This window comes from Cibotium barometz, chromosome 21 (assembly GCF_041138505.1).
Source record: "Cibotium barometz isolate CiBa-2024 chromosome 21, ASM4113850v1, whole genome shotgun sequence".
NCBI lineage: Eukaryota > Viridiplantae > Streptophyta > Polypodiopsida > Cyatheales > Cibotiaceae > Cibotium > Cibotium barometz.
In genome coordinates, this window is record NC_141066.1 from 35576892 (window position 1) to 35595845 (window position 18954).

The window sequence follows — 18954 nt, forward strand, 5'->3', positions numbered from 1 at the left end:
TTCTTGTTGGTGGACTATTGGAAGACTAAGCATTCCTTTTGGTCTCACATACTCTTTGGGAAAAAATGAGTACACCCACAACGGTTTTAGCTTGTATTTGCCAAACCATGTGTGAACCCACCCTAAGATTAAGGTTCAAACATACTTAAGTGAATCTTATCAATAATTTTTTATCAAGGTTCTAAAACCGAACTTTTCAAAATTAAGTTTTATATGCTATTCAAAAGTATATTGAAAAAACAAGTGTGATGAGGAGTCACATTTTGATTGGGCCAGACATGACTCATGAGGATTATGAAATTGTAACGCCCACCTGGCGTGAATTTAAAAGTTTCATTTCGTTTTGCCACTGCTTTTCCTGCAGCCATGGCGGATGGAACGAAGATACTGCAGGCTGCCGATACACAGAAGACCGCCTCGCTCACAACTATTGCAAAATCCCTTTATCGTTGGTTGGGCGCTCTCTCTTGACCCTGTGTAACTCCCCGTAGCTGCTGCTTCTAATCAGAAGCTTTTGATCCCTCTCACACGACGTGCCATTGTTGCGGTGTTAGATTTTCATCCCTTTTCTGCTTCCAGGGTTTCATCTGTGTCAGCGTCTCTGCGGTGTTAGGGCTTTTTGCCATACCTGGATCTCCTGCGGTGTTCATATTATTGCGGTGTTAAGGTTTCAGCCATACCCTGGATCACTCCAATGCTAGAGTTTCAACCATATCCTGGATCCTGCGGTGTTAGGGTTTCAGCCATATCCTGGATCTCCTCCGGTTTCAGGTTTCTCCTTCTTTTTCGTCAATCATAAGGTTCCTGCCTCCTGCGGGTTTCAGCCATCTTCACTCTCTTTTATGGTATCGTGGTTTTTTTTCCGTACTCAGCAACTTCTGCGGTATCAGGGTTTCTGCAGTGTCTATCATCACTAGGGTTTCGGTTGTATTCTTTATCTCCGCAAGAGAAATGGCTAGTATACATTAGACAAAGGATGATGCATGCTGGATCACAGGATCACATTGTGTATTGAGATGATCTTTCTCAGATCTGAGTAATTTCAAGCATTAGCAAGTTGTTGCAGTCATTGCATTCACACTTTGCCAGATTGAAATTCCATGGCTCAGACACTCTTTGATGCCATGGAAGAAGACAACACCATCATTGGAGAGCCCCTAAAGTTAAATGTCTATGACCTTACACACATGAACGGATACATGTACTGGATCGGCCTCGGTGTGTACCATTCTGCAGTTGAAGGTGAGTTAATTCTCTTTTCCTTTTTTTTTTTTTTTTGCATAGCAAAGGTGATCTTCTGCTGTTGCATGATTCTTCTATGATGGATCATGGTGATTGTGATTATGAGCTTTAAATGCAACATGGGTTCAGACAAAACTTGGGTTTGAGTAATTGCAGATCAAATATATGTAATGAAAAGAGAGATCTTAAGAAGGTGCTGGACATGCTCAGCTTCATTGATTGTTATGTGTGTACCAAAATTACCATCTATCATCATTTCAAGGACTCCACAGAAAGCTTTACTTAGAACTATAGATACCTTTCTTTGGTAGGCTGCTTGATTTGCAAATTGATGGTGGTGGCAAGTAAGCCCCTCTATTAAATTTATTTTTTTGAGGCGAACTTCGGCTATAAGATGGCATTGAACGCTAAAAAAAAGAAAGAAAAAAAAGGGGCTCACACAAATATAAAAATGTAATCATTCGCAAAAAACTCCACCCACCACCCCGTTAGGAATTTCCAATAAACCACTAACCTCTTCATTCATTAACTAGCTTTTCTTATTTCTTCAAGAGGAACAAAGACCATTGAACGTCATTCAATATCAAAGCCATCGACAAAGCTTGTTCATTCTCCCTACACACAAAGGTCTTCAATGCGATTGTCCCATCAGGAAAGGGGGAATGTTAATCCAATTCTAGGATTAACAAGAGCTACTGCCATTATCTTACATCAAGGAGTCATGATAGATACACCAACAAAGGGTCATACATTCAAGATATGAAGCAATAGTGTCCAAAGCTATAACTTGGACGGGTGCCCGTAATGGTGTGATGAAGTATTTATGGGTGTCCGTAATGGTGTGATGAAGTATTTATGGCGATTTTTGGCTATAAATTTTTTTAACAATTTTCCTCGAACGATACTTGGTTCCTTAGGATCACTATCATATGGTAATTTTGGTCATATAGGTCGCCAACCCTTGTTTTCTAGTCTTACAAAAATATCAACTTCTCTGCGTAAATAATGCTTGATGCCTCTAAAAAATCACAGCAGCCAAAAGACCGCAGTAATGAGAGATTTGCTTTCATAGACAATTTCTATTTACCGTGAAAAAAATTTATCTGGATTTTTTCCATTTGTCCTTCTGATCTCCTTAGGAATTCTTCTTCATAACTGTTCTTGGCTTCTTTTTGATCTATATTGGGTGAGGGTGTTGAACTAGGATGCTAACCCAGACTGTCATCCGATTGTGGCTATTGCAGGGCTGGGGTGGTGGACAAGGTCCTAGCCACCGTCATCATTGTCATCTTCTTGTTCCTCCTCATTGTCTATTATGCTTCTTTCTCCCCATCATTGTCTATTAGGCAGGTTGCCACACCTTCCACGGAGCCCAAGAGCAAGGCACATATGCCTCTACTACATTTCAGACACACACATGAGAGTTTTGTAAGAAAAATTGGGTGGAGAACTAGGATGCTGAGAGAAAAGAGAATTCAAGAGAAAGAGGGAGATGAGTCGATTCAGAAACCACCTAGGTGGTCGTAATATTAATTAAAATTCTAAAGTTTCTAATCTTGACACTTTATGGTCATTTACAGTGTCATTTTTCCAAATTAATTAATGAATTTACATATTTCACTCATTGCACCTGCTATACCAGGAATCCTTGAGACACATCCATGCTCACATATTCCATTGCTGTCTGGCCTGTTTCGTGCAATAACCAAACAGCAACTGTCTGTCGCGAGAAATCCACCTGTAAAGGGTCCTACAGCCCTGTGGAGGTCCCTAGAGCTGTCCTGTACTGTCCAAGTTGACTTTGGACACCTGTAACTAGCCCAAAACTCGCAATAACCAGAAATTGCAGGTATGAAATTTACCAACCAGCCCTTTAGAAGAGTGTGGGGATCGTTGTCCTGAATCCAGGAAGCAAGCAACTAGCCCTGTAGCAACTCCCAAAGCTCCAACCAGCTCTCCAATATGTTGAATAAATGAGTAAAACAGCCCAAAAGGGCCTCTTGAGGGAGGCGCCTTTTTCAGGTGCCACCTCAGGGGCCTGGTGGGTACACATGCTGGCTGACATGTGTCCCCATAAGGTGTCCAGGTAGGTGTCCAGCCCATAGTGCTCCATTTGTCATGTTTCTATAAGTTTAGGTCCAACCAAATGGGAAATAGCCATAAGCTGTCCGGACTTCATTAATTTTGGTCCAACCAAATGCGAACGCATTATAAGTTGTCCGGCCACTTATTAATGAGTGTGGACCTGCAAACCAATAAACCTTAGTAGTAAATGAAGTAAGCTGTAAATTGAGTGTGGACGCACTTACCACCTGCAAAACCCATAAGCCCACAGTTTTAGGCCCAATAACTTCTCCAGCATCAAACCTTCACCACACCTCTTGCGAAGGCCAGCTCTTTGGTGTTTTCAATAATACTTCTCGCATGTAGTTGGCGACTGTTGTGCACCCTTTGGTCCCCAGCTCGAAAACCCTTTCAAACATTTCCATAGGCAATTTTGCATCCATTTGCAAAGAGTAACTTTGTCTATCTTCAGAAGTAAAGCAATAGTGACATCTGGACCACCACCACTATCCCTCCAAGTAGTTTAAATCTTGAAAGCCTCCGCCACCACCTTGAAGCAGCAAAACCCACAACACCTTTGTACTGTCTCTTCTCGCCCCACCGCAGCTCCTTCTCTACAGCCGGCACCTCAGTCACCACCACCTTGCACACACAGTTGCGCTCCACGCTCCCCTTAGCGCCTTTTTTCCACGAGGCGGCTGTAATATGCGGAAGCTTCGGAGAAGGATCGGTACTTCAAAACTCAGAAATCAGCACTCTTTTCGCGACGGAATTAACGCACAGACTGAAAGACGATGTGCAGAAAATAGAGAGAGAAGGGGGAGATGGAGAGGACACAGTATTGGGTCCCAATTACCCTCTGTAGGGCCCCCACCACGGATGGTGTATTTGCTTTATTAGAATGATGTAAATTTGAAAACAAATACAAAGTACTTGACCTTTTCTTGGTTGGAAAACCTGCCCTTGACCTTCAGTCCTTCACCCCTTTGCTTTAGCAATGTTCTTGGCTGTCCTGGCCCTTGTTTGCTTGGAGCACTTGGTGAATTATGAGATGGATTCATGGATTATGGGCTGGGGTATTTATACTCCCTCTTGTCTCCAGTCGGCCAGCTTCAGGACAGCCTCACGACTAGATTCTTCTTTTTTTAATAAAGTGTTTTCACACTATGATAAACACTGTCCAGCCTGCGCATATATTCTGGGATAGCATCCTGGCTGCTGGGCACCATGCGCATGGGTGTGGGACTGCCCCCCACACCTGGTCGACTGGCTGGGTAGGGCTTCTGACCCTGTCGGCTGCATGTCCAGCAGCAGTACAGCTGGCCGACAGCCCCTCCAGCCCATGCCTTGGCTGGTGGGCACAATGTGGGCCCTCCTGGCCCCTTGGGGGTGGTTCTATACCTCCCCCATGCCCACACTAAGAATGCAAATGCAAATCCTCGCACTGGGGTAGCCCTATGGGCTGGCCCCATCTCTACATGCAAACCTACATGCCTACAGAGGCCTGGCATCCAGTTGCAAACCAGATACACAGCACATCTGACATCATTCCAGAGGGAGACTCACAGCGCGGACTGGCACTGCTTCATGTGCAGGACAATGCACACCTGACCTTGGACTCATGTGCAGGACGATGCACACCTGACCTCGGACGACTGAGATGGATCCCTGGCTGACTCGTCCCGGACTGGGCTCACATGGGACCAGTTCACCATCCCAGGTCCTGCACCTTCTGTACAGAAATGTCTACGTGGCATCCAAGTGCGGGATGCACGTGACATCCCCTTTTGCTTAACTTGACGGAAGCTGCATAGCCTCCAAATAATCCGTCAATAATGCCGGATAGTCTTCGAAAAATTCTTTGTCGAGCCATACCGCTTCATGAGTTCCTCGGTCCTGAAACTTCGTGAGAAACTGTCGTAGTCTTCGGCCTGAGCCATGCTTGAAACGGTGAAGAAGGATCTGTTCTGGAACCATTACTTCTGCTTCATCAATGATGTCTGGTTCCGCTTCGTCTTTGACCTCTGAAGGGGGTGGACCTGCATATGGCTTTAACCAACTGACATGAAATACATCGTGCATAGTCCAACTCGGAGGTAGCTTTAACTGCATAGACACCTCATTAATCTTTTTCCGGATGGGGAATGGACCGAAGCTCCTGAAAGACAACTTTGGGCATCGCTTGTCCACCTGCTTCAATCTTTGCTTCATAATCCGAAGATACACCCAATCTCCTTCCGAAAACTTCATGTCCCTTCGGTCTTTATTGGCCTGTCGAGTGTAGGCCTCTTGCGCTTTAGCCAATCTGTCTTTAACGGACTCTAGGATCTCCTGGTAAGACTCCGTCACTCTGTTCGCCTCCGGTACGAAAGACGAAGTCCTGGTTAACGACTGGAAAGGCGTTCCAAACGTTGCCTCATATGGAGTCCTGCCAATAGCTGAAGAAAAAGAGTCATTCAAAACAGCTTGAACTAAAGGCAAAAATGATTCCCACTTACCTTGCTGATCGTGGACATAACACTTCAGCACATCAAAGGCCAACTGGTTGTATATCTCTGTCTGGCCATCTGTCTGTGGGTGGAATGCACTGGAAAAATTCAACTTAGTACCAAAATTATCAAACAATGCCCTCCAAAAATGACTGGTAAACTTGGCATCTCGGTCTGACACTATGGTCCTAGGAATCCCACCAATCGGGTACCAATGCCGAATGAATAGCTGGGAAACATCCTCGGCGGTCACATTGGCCCTGCAAGGAATAAGCATAACAAATTTGCTGAACCTGTCAACAATAGTTAAACACTGTGTATTACGCTTACTCGGACTGGGAGGCAGATTTGTGACAAAGTCCATCGAAATGTCCTGGAAAGGACCCTCAGGAATTGGCAAAGGCTGTAACAACCCTATCTTCTTTCCACGAGGAGCTTTCACCTTTTGACAAATGTCACAGCGTTGTACATATGTAAACACATCACGCCTCATCTTTGGCCAATAGTATTGCCGTTCTAATTTCTCCAGAGTCGAATTCATGCCCCTATGACCACCTGTAATGGCGTCATGGGCATCATGGAGAAGCGCTGCCCGGAATGATTTCATGACACATAATCGGCCTTTGTAGAAAAGCCAACCATCGCGTATCAGAAAATGGCATGGTCCTGTGGCATCCAATGCCTGTTCCCACTGCGTACCGAATTTCTCGGAATCCGCGTACGTGTGCTTCATGTCTTCTAGTCCTGTACCAACAAGGTCAAGTCTAGTGGTCTGAATCGCAGATACTTGTTGTAGGCATATGCTCACTTATGGTAGTGCTATGTGTGAACAGGGCTTAACCAAGGGCACTTTTTCCCATGTGGTTTTTCCCCTTGGACATCAAGTGTGAAAGGACACATATAATATTTTGTAGTTCTATATTATATGGATGTGGCACACATGCAAGGGTTGACTTGCATTTTGTGGATACCACACTTTTGGCTCTCTCTCTCTCTCTCTCATTTCTGTGTGTGAGCTTCTCTACCCTGCACCTAACCCTAATGTGCAGGTTTGTGTGTGTGAGTGTGTGAGTCCAACACCCAACATTTGGTATCAGAGCTGGGAGCTGGCCCTGGAGTGGTGGCTGTGCAGAATCTGCTAAAAAAACTGCAAAATTCCGTCGGCGCTGTGTTTTTTCCGTCGACTGCGAATTTCCGTCGACACTGTGTTTTTCCGTCGACGTCCGTCCGCCAGTTCCGTCCAGCTGCTCCACCATCCGGCCGCCAGAAACGGGCGGCACTAGTGGGGAGCCACCACCTCCGCCCAGTCTCACGGGCGGCACCGCCCCTGCATCCGGCGGTTACACTCCAGCAGCCGCGGCGCTCCTGTCCGGCCTCTGCATCCGGCGGTTATACTCCAGCAGCCGGCGGCCGCTCCTGTCCGGCGGTTATACCCCTCTGCATCCGGCGGCCGCTCCGTCCCGACCGCCCGCCATCGCCGTTCAGTTCCGGCCGACCACTTGCCATTCAGTTCCGCCCGGCGTCGCCCACCGGTTTCGTTCCAGTCGGCCGTTGCTGTTCCGTACCCACGGCGCCCGCGTAATCCTCCTACGTCACGGCCTTCGTCGTCGTCGTCGTCGCCCAGCATCGACCCTGACCCCGCTCACCGTTCAGCTCAGGCCGCACTTTCCCTTCCGTTCCGACCAACCATGCCCGCCGTTGCCTCCCGTGCGTGCCCGTTGCCCAACGCGCCTGTGGTGGCTGGTACGCTCCGGACGTCTACAACAGCCGCAGCCGTCCTGAGCCCTCCGTGCTAGTGCAAGGCCGCCGGCGGGTCCTGCCCGACACCAGCCCTCTGCAAACCTCTTCGTCGACTGCAGCTCTCCTCGACACCTGCACGGTTCCGCCTCCACCTTGCTGCCAGGTACACGCAGCAGCCTTGAATCTCCACCTGCAACGTCTCCCCGGCTGTGCAACATTGCTGCCCAGGTACCTGCCCAGGTACCTGTGTTTCAGTAAACAAAATAGGGTTTGCCAGGAAGATTTGAATTTGCAGGTGGTGCAGGATTCAAGAAATTTGGGGAATTTATCAATTTCAGGACAAATTGAAAAAATTGGGCATTTTGCTTTGCCTGCAATTTGGGGGTTTTTGAAATTGAGGTCAAAATCAGCAAATTGAACCTCTCTTATTTGCAAAAATTTGGGGGTTTTTTCAAAATTGAGGTCAAAATTGGCAAATTGAAACTCTTACATTTGCAGAAATTTGGGGCTTTTGTGAAAATTGGCCAATTAGATGCACATTGAAGCGATTGGAGTGCATAAAAATTGGGGATTTTCTGATTGGAGCTTGTAATTGGGCATTACAGCTGCGATTTGTCGCGTATGTATACACATTGGGTGTAATTGGACAATTTGGTGCAGGTTTACACTTGCTTTGGTTTGCAGGCATACATTTGCTCAGGACATTTGGTTGCCTGGCAGTGCACATTGGTGCTTGGTTTGCTTGCAGATATATTTTGTTGACATGGCACAGAATGCTACAGATGTATTTGGTGTGCTCACCCAGCAGGACAAACTGGATGGATCTAACTACTCCCTCTGGAGTTTTATGATCCGTAATTTGCTGGTAGCCAAAGGGCTTTGGGGCATCGTGTGTGGTGACGACACACGCCCACATACCATTCAGCCAGCCACGCCTCAAAGGGGAGGTGCTCAAAGAGCTCCTGATGCAGATCCTGCTCCCACACAAGAGCAGAAGAGATGGGACTCTAGAGATGCACATGCCATGTCATTGATAGCCCTTTCAGTGAAAAGGACTATTATTCCACACATTCGTTCATGCAAGACATCGAAGCTTGCATGGGACACATTGGAAGCAATGTATCAGGTACGCAACGAGGCAAGAGTTGCCTACTTGAAGAGGCAATTGGATCTTCTTTCTATGGATGAGGGTGACTCCATGGCAGATCATCTCACCAAAGTGAAAGATTTGCAGGAACAATTGCTCAACATTGATGAGGTTATCCCAGACAGACAGATGGTCACCAACACAGATCTCTCATGGAGATGGCACGATGCATGGTGAAAGCACAAAAGTTGCCTCACAAATTTTGGATGGAAGCTATAATGTGTGCAACTCATGTGTTGAACAGGTGTCCAACAAAAGCTTTGAAAACCATAACACCATTTGAGGCTTGGTATAGCCGAAAGCCAACAGTGGATTATATGCGTACATTTGGGTGTTTGGCATATGCACATGTGCCAGAACAACTCCGAACAAAGCTTGATGACAAAGCAATTAAATGCATTTTTGTGGGCTACAGCAATGAAAGCAAAGGATACCGTCTTTATAATCCAACTACACGAAGGATTTTATTAAGTAGAGATGTGGTATTTGCTGAAAATTCAGAACAGCCCATGGTCAGCTTGTATAAAAGCAATGATACAGGTATACAGGACATGTTTGATGGACTTTTACCCATTGCAATTAGGGGGGATTCAGATCAGCCAGCCCCTACACAAGAAAATCCACATGTAGAACATGTGGACCAGCCAGCCATTCAGCCCCCTTCTGTAGAAGAAGTGGAAGATCTTGTCAGGGAAGAGCAAACAGCCATAGACACAGCCAAGTCAGTGCCAAGATGGTTGCTGAAAACTTTGCAAGAAAGCAAACTTGCAGCTCCACTCACAGGTAGAACAAGGGCTAGTTCTAGCCATGCTTTGAATGTACATCGTGGGGAGTCTGCATTCGCAATGGGTGGTCTCTTTGATTCAGAAGAGCCTTCTTCTTATGAAGAAGCACATGAGAATGAGCATTGGTTGCAAGCTATGCAAGCTGAAATTTCTTCTATCATGAAGAATAATACATGGGATCTTGTGGAATTGCCTAAAGGCAAGCATTTTATTGGCACAAAGTGGGTGTACAAAGTCAAAAGAAAGTCCGATGGTACTATTGATAGGTACAAAGCAAGACTTGTGGCTAAAGGCTACTCCCAGAAAAAGGGAATAGATTATGAAGAGACTTTTGCTCCTACTTCGAGAATGACCACAATAAGATCTGTGATTGCATTGGCTGCCCATAAAGGATGGAAAGTGCATCAATTGGATATCAAAACTGCATTCTTGAATGGGGATTTACAGGAGGAAGTATATGTAAATCAGCCCATTGGTTTTGTAGTTCCTGGTGAGGAACATAAAGTATGCAGGTTGCACAAAGCATTGTATGGGTTAAAGCAAGCTCCAAGAGCTTGGTATGATAAGATACATGCTCATCTAACCAGCCAAGGTTTTGAGAATAGTTCAGCTGAAAGCACATTGTATGTGAAGAAAACCGATCCCAATATTCTCATAGTCATCTTGTATGTAGATGACATGCTCATTACAGGTACAAGCAAAGCACAAATTTCAGATTTCAAAGCTGATTTGAAATCTGAATTCGATATGTCAGATTTGGGGCCTTTACACTACTATCTCGGCATACAGTTTATGCATACAGATGATGGCATTGTTATGCAGCAAACTAAGTACATAAAAAGTTTGCTAAAAAGGTTTCACATGGATGAATGTAAGCCCATTTCTACTCCGGTAGAATCAGGTGTACGGCTTACTATGCATGATATTGGAGAGCCTTTTGAGGCCGGCCTTTATAGCCAGGCAGTGGGATGCCTCATTTACTTGTGTAACACGAGGCCAGACATATCTTTTGGGGTGTCTTTGTTGAGCAAATTCATGCACAGCCCAGGCACAAAGCATTGGCAAGCAGTCAAACGCATTTTTCGATATCTTAAGGGTACCCTGGATCTTGGTTTGTTCTATCCCGGGGGGGGGCAGCTTGCAGCTTTATGCATACAGTGATTCAGATTGGGCTGGTGATTATGATACCAGGCAATCCACCAGTGGGAATTGTTTTTTTCTTGGCAGCTCATGCATATCTTGGTTGAGTAAAAAGCAACCCACTGTTGCTACATCTACTTGTGAGGCTGAGTACAGGGCAATCTTTACAGCTACAGTAGATTGTGTATGGTTGAGGAGACTATTGGCTGATCTTCGTGAGTGTCAGCAGACACCCACCACCATTCTCACTGATAGCCAGAGTGCTATGGCCGTGGCACGAAATCCAGTATTTCATGCACGTACCAAGCACATAGAGATTCATTATCACTATGTCAGAGAGAGGCTACATGCAGGGGAGATCAGTTTATCTTATTGTCCTACACAGGATAATGTTGCAGATCTATTCACAAAGGCTTTACCTCGAGAAAAGTTTGAAGCTTTCCGCAAAGCTTTGGGCTTACTCTCATACAGAGAGTGATCTGCTACCTTGTACAGGTTCACACTTCCACTACAGGGGGGATTTGTAGGCATATGCTCACTTATGGTAGTGCTATGTGTGAACAGGGCTTAACCAAGGGCACTTTTTCCCATGTGGTTTTTCCCCTTGGACATCAAGTGTGAAAGGACACATAATATATTTTGTAGTTCTATATTATATGGATGTGGCACACATGCAAGGGTTGACTTGCATTTTGTGGATACCACACTTTTGGCTCTCTCTCTCTCTCTCATTTCTGTGTGTGAGCTTCTCTACCCTGCACCTAACCCTAATGTGCAGGTTTGTGTGTGTGAGTGTGTGAGTCCAACACCCAACACTTGTCCCTTCCTGCTCAAAGCATCGGCCACTAGATTGGCCTTTCCTGGAAGGTACTCAATCATTCCACCGAACTGCTGGAATATCTGATTCCAGTGGTGTTGTCGATCACTCCACTGTGCACTTGGCATCGTCTGAATCCAGCGCAATGCCTGATGGTCAGTGCGAACCTCGAAGTCACGGCCATACAGGAAATGTTTCCAATGTTTCAAGGCCTGTATAACTGCTAGGAGTTCACTATCATAGACTGAGTAGTTCTTTTCGGCGGGCAGTAACTTACGAGACATGTAAGCTACTGGATGACCATTCTGTTGCAATACACCTCCAATTGCGATGTTACTCGCATCGGTGATCACTTGAAATGGTTCGTTCCACGAGGCAAGGGCTAAACAAGGCGCTTCTGATAAAGCCACCTTGAGGTTCTGGAATGCCTCCAACGCTCGTGGAGTCATTCGAATCTTTTGCCTTCTTGTTTTCACTCCCTTTAGCAGATCGGTGAGGTCTGTCGAGAGATCAGAAAACTTGTCAATGTGGGTGGAATATGCCTGGCATATACCCACAAATGATCTAATGTCATAAGCGGTCTGAGGTACTTCCCAGTTAACGATCTCGGCCACTTTAGCCGGATCAAGTCGAATGCCTTCGGCACTAATTATATATCCCAAGTAATGTACCTGGAACAGATAAAATTTTGACTTCTTGTCATTGACATAGAGCTCGTTGCTTTCCAGCAACTTAAGGACTCTCTCCACATCAATGTCATGCTGCTCAACTGTAGCTGAAAATATGAGTATGTCGTCCAGAAATATGAACACACACTCCAATCAACTCCCGGAAAACACGCATCATCATGCGGTTAAATGTAGCTGGGGCGTTCGTCAATCCAAATGGCATAACCACAAATTCATAGTGGGCCCGTTCTGTACGGAAGGCTGTCTTGGGGATGTCCCCCTCTACAATCCGTACCTGGTGGTACCCACTCTTTAAATCTAATTTAGAGAACACCTTAGCTCCATTCAGCCTCTCGAGAATATAGTCAATTCGAGGCATCGAGAATCGGCTCTTGATAGTCAGCTTGTTGAGTGCACGATAATCGACACACAACCGAGAAGACCCATCTTTCTTCTTGACAAATAAGATCGGTGCTGCAAATGGTGACACGCTGGGGCGGATGAAGCCAGCTTGCAACAATTCTTGGAGTTGGTGGTCCAACTCCGATTCCATTGCATTAGAAAGGCGATATGGAAACTTGCTCGGGGGTTCCGAGCCTGGGAGGAGGTCAATCTTGTGATCCTCCGGTCTGGACGGGGGAAGCTGGGGAGGGAGACTGTCCCGAAGAAAAATCTTCTGGAACTTTTCATGGAGAACCGAGTACTTCTCGGAAGCACTGGCCACCCTCTGGGTTGTGTGGATGTAAATCATCGCACACTGTGCGCCTTTCCTAACTGCTCGCTTAGCTTGCAAGTGGCTTATGAGCGGAAAGTTTGGAATACCTGGCTCACACTTAATGGTCACCGGGGTGTTTGACACATTCCGATCAATCTGGAACGTGTGCTTGTCCCACTTGACATCAGGAAGAAACTTGTGAAACCACTGGATATCCAAAATTATGTCTGCTCCTACAAGAGGGGCAACCATAAAGTCACGCACAAACTCTATGCCCTGAATCACTAATTTAGCACCTAGAGCTTCATACTTGACGCTCGTTGTCATACCTGTGCTAAAACCCTCAACCTGTTTGTCCACCGGAGTTAGCTCGAAACGGGCACGCCTAGCGGCCTCTTTCGTGATCACATCCTCCGTGCTGCCGCTGTCAAACAAGACAACAACTCTCTGGCCACCTATGTAGCCAAAGGACTTGAGCAATTCGTTGCGCTCATACTCCTGGTCATGGGCGCCCTTCTGCTTATCTTCGAGCTCCCGGCTAATAATTGCTCCAACTGAAGCACCGGGGGTTGAAGAACTAGGGGTAGCCACTGGGGTCTGTGTGGGAGCTGTGCTCACCACGGAAGCTGTGGAGGCGGCGGCGGCCTTTGGAGGCTTCTTCGGGCAATCCCGAGAAGTATGTCCTTTTGTGTGACAAAAGTAACATCTACCCTCCTTCCTGTACTGAGAAAGCTCCTCAGCACTCAACTTGCCACCTGTCTTGCCTGCCTCCGCTTTCTGGTCTGGAGTAAGCTTAGACGCATTGTTCGAGTTCTTGGAGCCAGAGGCTCCCGGGCTCTGTCTTGGGGAAGACCCCGTCTGGTTCTGGCTTTTGCCCCCCGAGGCGTTAGCCTTGGGAGAAGCCGGCTGGGAAGTCGGGGGCTTGCCACCATTGTGTTTCATTTCTGCACTCTGCGCAAGCGAGAGTGCGTCCTCAAAGGTGGCTGGCCTAAACATACGCACCTCCCATTGGATTTGCGTGTCCAGGCCATACAAAAACTGCCCTTTCTTGTCCGTATCAGATAAGCCTAATTGCAGACACAAGGTCGAAATTCTATTGGCAAACTGAAGGACTGGTTGCGCGTTCTGACGCGCTCCCCTGAACTCGTCTCTTTGAGTCGCTCAAGGTAGTGGGGCGGTAGAAACCGCTGCTTAAGGTCACGGACGAACTCGTCCCACCCATAAGCTGCCATACCTGATCTGGTGTGGGCATGAGCCCACTGAGTCCACCAAGGAATGGCCTCACCTTCCAAGTACCAACTGGCTAAGATCACTTTGTCAATATCTGATTTCCTAACTGCGGCAAAGTAAGCTTCAAATTGATGTAACCATGAATACAGAGTAGTGGGATCGAGTTTACCATTATACTTACTGAAATTCATTTTCTCGGGAAAATGATTCGAGGGCGCCGCCGGTGTCAATCTGGCGTCCAAAGCTTTGAGGTAACGCTCGTGTTCCACTCGTCGCATGGCGTCGTCTTCGCGTTGTCGAATCTCCAATGCGCGCATCTGCATCTCAAGCAAGGAGCTTGGCTGCGGCTGTGACCCCGCGAGAGGGTCCCTGTGATGAGGATCTGGTATCTGGGATACGGAAGGAGAGGGAGGAGGAGATGGAAAACGCGACGCTGGAGAGCGAGAACGCTCCTCCAGAGCCAAAATCCGCGCCTTCTGCTCATCCAACTTGGTTGTCTGGTCTGCGATTGCTCGCATCATCTGTTGGAACATATCTGTTACACTCAAGCCGGGTGCCCTAGCTGGGCTGCCTGGTGCACTCTGGTCCCATGGTTCTGGTTCTCTCTCGTCGCCAAAGCTCGCCATAGCGGGAAAATGCAATTCCTTTCCGGAACGCAATCTGACCATCCACTATCTGTGTGGGAGACTTCCGAAGGCTTCCGGAGGCTAAAAACCAACCGTCCTTCGAGGGACAGGAGTCACTCCGAAAGGGGTAGTCCACCGGTGTCTAAAAACCAACCACACGAGCGAAAAAATTTTCTGGTTTTCTTTGCTAAATCTTTGTCCTTGAAGTGAGCTCTGATACCACTGTAATATGCGGAAGCTTCGGAGAAGGATCGGTACTTCGAAACTCAGAAATCAGCACTCTTTTTGCGACGGAATTAACGCACAAACTGAAAGACGATGTGCAGAAAATAGAGAGAGAAGGGGGAGATGGAGAGGACACAGTATTGGGTCCCAATTACCCTCTGTAGGGCCCCCACCACGGATGGTGTATTTGCTTTATTAGAATGATGTAAATCTGAAAACAAATACAAAGTACTTGACCTTTTCTTGGCTGGAAAACCTGCCCTTGACCTTCAGTCCTTCACCCCTTTGCTTTAGCAATGTTCTTGGTTGTCCTGGCCCTTGTTTGCTTGGAGCACTTGGTGAATTATGAGATGGATTCATGGATTATGGGCTGGGGTATTTATACTCCCTCTTGTCTCTAGTCGGCCAGCTTCAGGACAGCCTCACGACTAGATTCTTCTTTTTTTAATAAAGTGTTTTCACACTATGATAAACACTGTCCAGCCTGCGCATATATTCTGGGACAGCATCCTGGCTGCTGGGCACCATGCGCATGGGTGTGGGACTGCCCCCCACACCTGGCCGACTGGCTGGGTAGGGCTTCTGACCCTGTTGGCTGCCTGTCCAGCAGCAGTACAGCTGGCCGACAGCCCCTCCAGCCCATGCCTTGGCTGGTGGGCACAATGTGGGCCCTCCTGGCCCCTTGGGGGTGGTTCTATACCTCCCCCATGCCCACACTAAGAATGCAAATGCAAATCCTCGCACTGGGGTAGCCCTATGGGCTGGCCCCATCTCTACATGCAAACCTACATGCCTACAGAGGCCTGGCATCCAATTGCAAACCAGATACACAGCACATCTGACATCATTCCAGAGGGAGACTCACAGCGCGGACTGGCACTGCTTCATGTGCAGGACAATGCACACCTGACCTTGGACTCATGTGCAGGACGATGCACACCTGACCTCGGACGACTGAGATGGATCCCTGGCTGACTCGTCCCGGACTGGGCTCACATGGGACCAGTTCACCATCCCAGGTCCTGCACCTTCTGTACAGAAATGTCTACGTGGCATCCAAGTGCGGGATGCACGTGACATCAGCCACCTCTTTTACCAGCCTTTCCGGCTCTCTACCAGTCCCCACTTTTATCACCAGTCAGTTCCTTGCTATACAAGGCGGTCACCAGACCTTCTCCAGCGCTGCGCCTCTGGTCCCGCCGAATCCCAGCCGGCTCTGCCCACACCAGCTGCGCCTCAGAGCCCCCAGCAGCTCTTCCCCAGGGCGGTCCCCACTCTTTCACTGTCTTCCCCCTCACACCCAGCAGCAAGCCCTTGATACCCGAGGCGGCCACCTCACCCCAGCCCTCTTCAGACTCACAATCACCCGGCTCTTCTCTTTTTTTTCAGAGCGCCGTCCTTTTTCTTCGCTCCCCTCCTTTTCGTTTTTTCTACCACCTTCTACGCCTTCGCCCTCTTCGAGATGTCTGTGCTGGCAACTACCCAAAACCCCCACGTGGCCATTAAAATTATTGGCCATGTGTATATTTTTATTTATTTTATTTCCTTTCAAAGCCTAAATGATGGCCACACTTAATGCTAAAAGAGCCCCTCCTTCCTTCACTTTCGGATCATCACGTCGCGCCCACGACCTTCCAATACCAGAGCTGCAATATCTGCTTTGAATCATCAGCATCATTATTACCAAGACACGGCCATTTCCCAGTCATTTTGAACCTCAATCAAATGCCACTATCATCTCAAGCATGATTTCTGAGCATTTTACCATCTCGTGGGGCCAAGAATTGCCTTTTTCACAGATTCAATCAGTTTTAAAACAATCCTTTAATGAAACCATAGTATCAGTGATCACAATCTTCCAAATTATCCGATTGATTCTTAATTTCCCATCATTCCTTCATCAGAGTATCTATGGCATCATTGGCAACTAGAACGCTCACCACCTGTCCACTCAAGGGCCTTTTCAATAGTTCCTAGCCCATAATACTCGGCAATATAATCACTTATAAAAATCCAGATGGACTCTCGTTGAAGATCAGCAAGATCAACCAACAGATCCATATAAAGAGCCATGGACTCATCCATTGAAGACCAGCAAGGTCAATCAACCAGATCCATGTCCGGTTTCACAAAACAACTTTACTCCTTGTTCCAATATCTTCCTCGACGCACGCGTGGGTATCCTAGGCGACCCAGAGCCCGAGCACCGTATGGTCAGCACCCTCTAGGATCCTTCGCAGGTGACCTAGCGCTTCACTCATAGGTCGCTTCCTTGGTCCCTCATCCACCGTACCGGAAGCTCACCATTTTAATCGAACCGAGGCTGGTCAAGACCTCGGCCGACCTTGCTACGCGAGACGTCCACCATTGACTCTCCATCAGCAGTTGCAACTTTATCAGTTAGGTCTCCACGACCTTAATCACAAGACGGTCAAAATGCTTCCCCAGCATTCTTGACATAAAACAGCCATTTACAAACAGTATTTACAAACAGTTTACAAATACAGTTTCTATATAAACTCTCATTTTTCCACATTATCCCTCATCAATCCACATTACTTATACAAAATTCCATTTATATGAGTACTCATCCCATCACATCATTTGTTAAATACTCGAGCAAAATCCAAACCTATGTACATAGGCACAGGGACTTCTGCTAGCCCCCAAGGTTCACCATAAGCATAAAAACTCCACGATTCACACCACACTCATGTACTGAGGCTTCGAGACCTGGCTCAGCTTCGGCTCGTCTTATTGAACCTCATTTACAATATGAACATATGTACATGGGCATCATATAATGACTCAAGTCATGGCACTTAATCCCATGCATCTGAATTTGTATTTAATGGCCTCACATGCATGGTTTCACACCATAGACGTGCCATGGCACGACACCGTCATAGCACACCATGTGTGCATGGCCGGAATCCACACGGGCACCGCCCGAAAGTCCACAAATGTCCTGCCATGTCCTTGGACTCATATGCATCCACTCATATGATCCATACACATGCCCAGGTATAATACATACATGCATCCGCATGTTTCTAGGCCTGACACGCATCCGCATGTTCCTAGAATATAGGGGTTTGTGACACTCACCAGTGAGATGGGGAGCCGCTACGTGGACTCTATCTTGAGGATCTGTGATCCTAGCTAATGGAAAATGAGCAATGAATTGATGAATAAACTGATTTACTGCTAAATGATCACACTTACCATCATACTTACTGAAATTAGGTTGACTTCGAATGACGGTAGTTGATGTTGCGGATTGCTGGTTGGTGGCACCTGAGACTGGGGATGCTGAAGAGAGGTGCTGGTATCTAAGATGAATGGCCTCCTTTTCCCTTTGGTACTCGAGTAACGTACGTTCTCGATCGAGCTCTCGTTGGTGCTTCCGAGCGGCAAGTTCAGCTTGACGCTCCGGTCTTCATCGATCCTGCATTGGGCTTCCTTATAGTCCCGTCTTTCTGCTTTTTCTTGTTGATTTCTAGCTTCTGCTTCTGCTTTTTCTTCTCTCCTTTGGGCCTCGTCCTCTCTCCTTTGTTGTTCCATCTGAAAGAAGCTGGAGATGTAGTTGGGTGCTGTTGGAGGCGGAGGAGGACGTGCTGCTGCTGCCTCCAAGAGTTGGAGACGCTCCATGGGTAGTTGGTTTTGAGCTCTAAGAAGAGCTATGGTGTCTGCGGTAGACGGAAGAGCAAGGTCTCCTTCGGGGGAGACGTCTTCCGGCTGATGAGTACGCTCCTCTGTAGACATGATGCTGAAGTCGGTGGTCGTGCCAGAACGCAATCTGACCATCCAAGGATGCCCTCACGCTAGGATATGGTGTTTGTGGACAAGCTAAATCTGATACCAACGTAACATGCAGCGGAAGTCTTCGTATTGGAGGATCCTGTCACACAAATGCTCACACCGTCTTCTGTAACTTGAGTTTCGCGAGTTTAGCAATCCACTTTAATACTTCAAAATTTAGAGATATGAGAGAGAGAGATGAGAACTGTACACCGTATGGGGTCCCGAATTACCCACTGAAGGGCCCCCTATCCCGTTACCGAGA

General features: G+C 47.3%; 2 protein-coding genes across 2 annotated transcripts in view; one reads left to right on the forward strand and one right to left on the reverse strand.

Annotated features, from left to right (window-relative positions):
• The first annotated feature begins 340 nt into the window (after positions 1–340).
• The window catches only part of LOC147627130 (deSI-like protein At4g17486), a 32037-nt gene continuing 13423 nt past the window's right edge, over positions 341–18954 (forward strand). Inside the window, exon 1 of the mRNA XM_086815736.1 lies at positions 341–1242. Within this exon, the coding sequence (XP_086671862.1) occupies positions 1101–1242 (142 nt within the window). The 5' untranslated portion in view covers positions 341–1100. The remainder of the gene's footprint in view (positions 1243–18954) is intronic.
• On the reverse strand, positions 4798–5660 carry LOC147627131 (uncharacterized). The gene is made up of 2 exons (XM_086815737.1): positions 4948–5660; positions 4798–4913 (listed from the first exon to the last, which is right to left on the reverse strand). The coding sequence occupies exon 1, from the start codon at positions 5554–5556 to the stop codon at positions 5098–5100; it is 459 nt and encodes a 152-aa protein (XP_086671863.1). The 5' UTR covers positions 5557–5660; the 3' UTR covers positions 4798–4913; positions 4948–5097.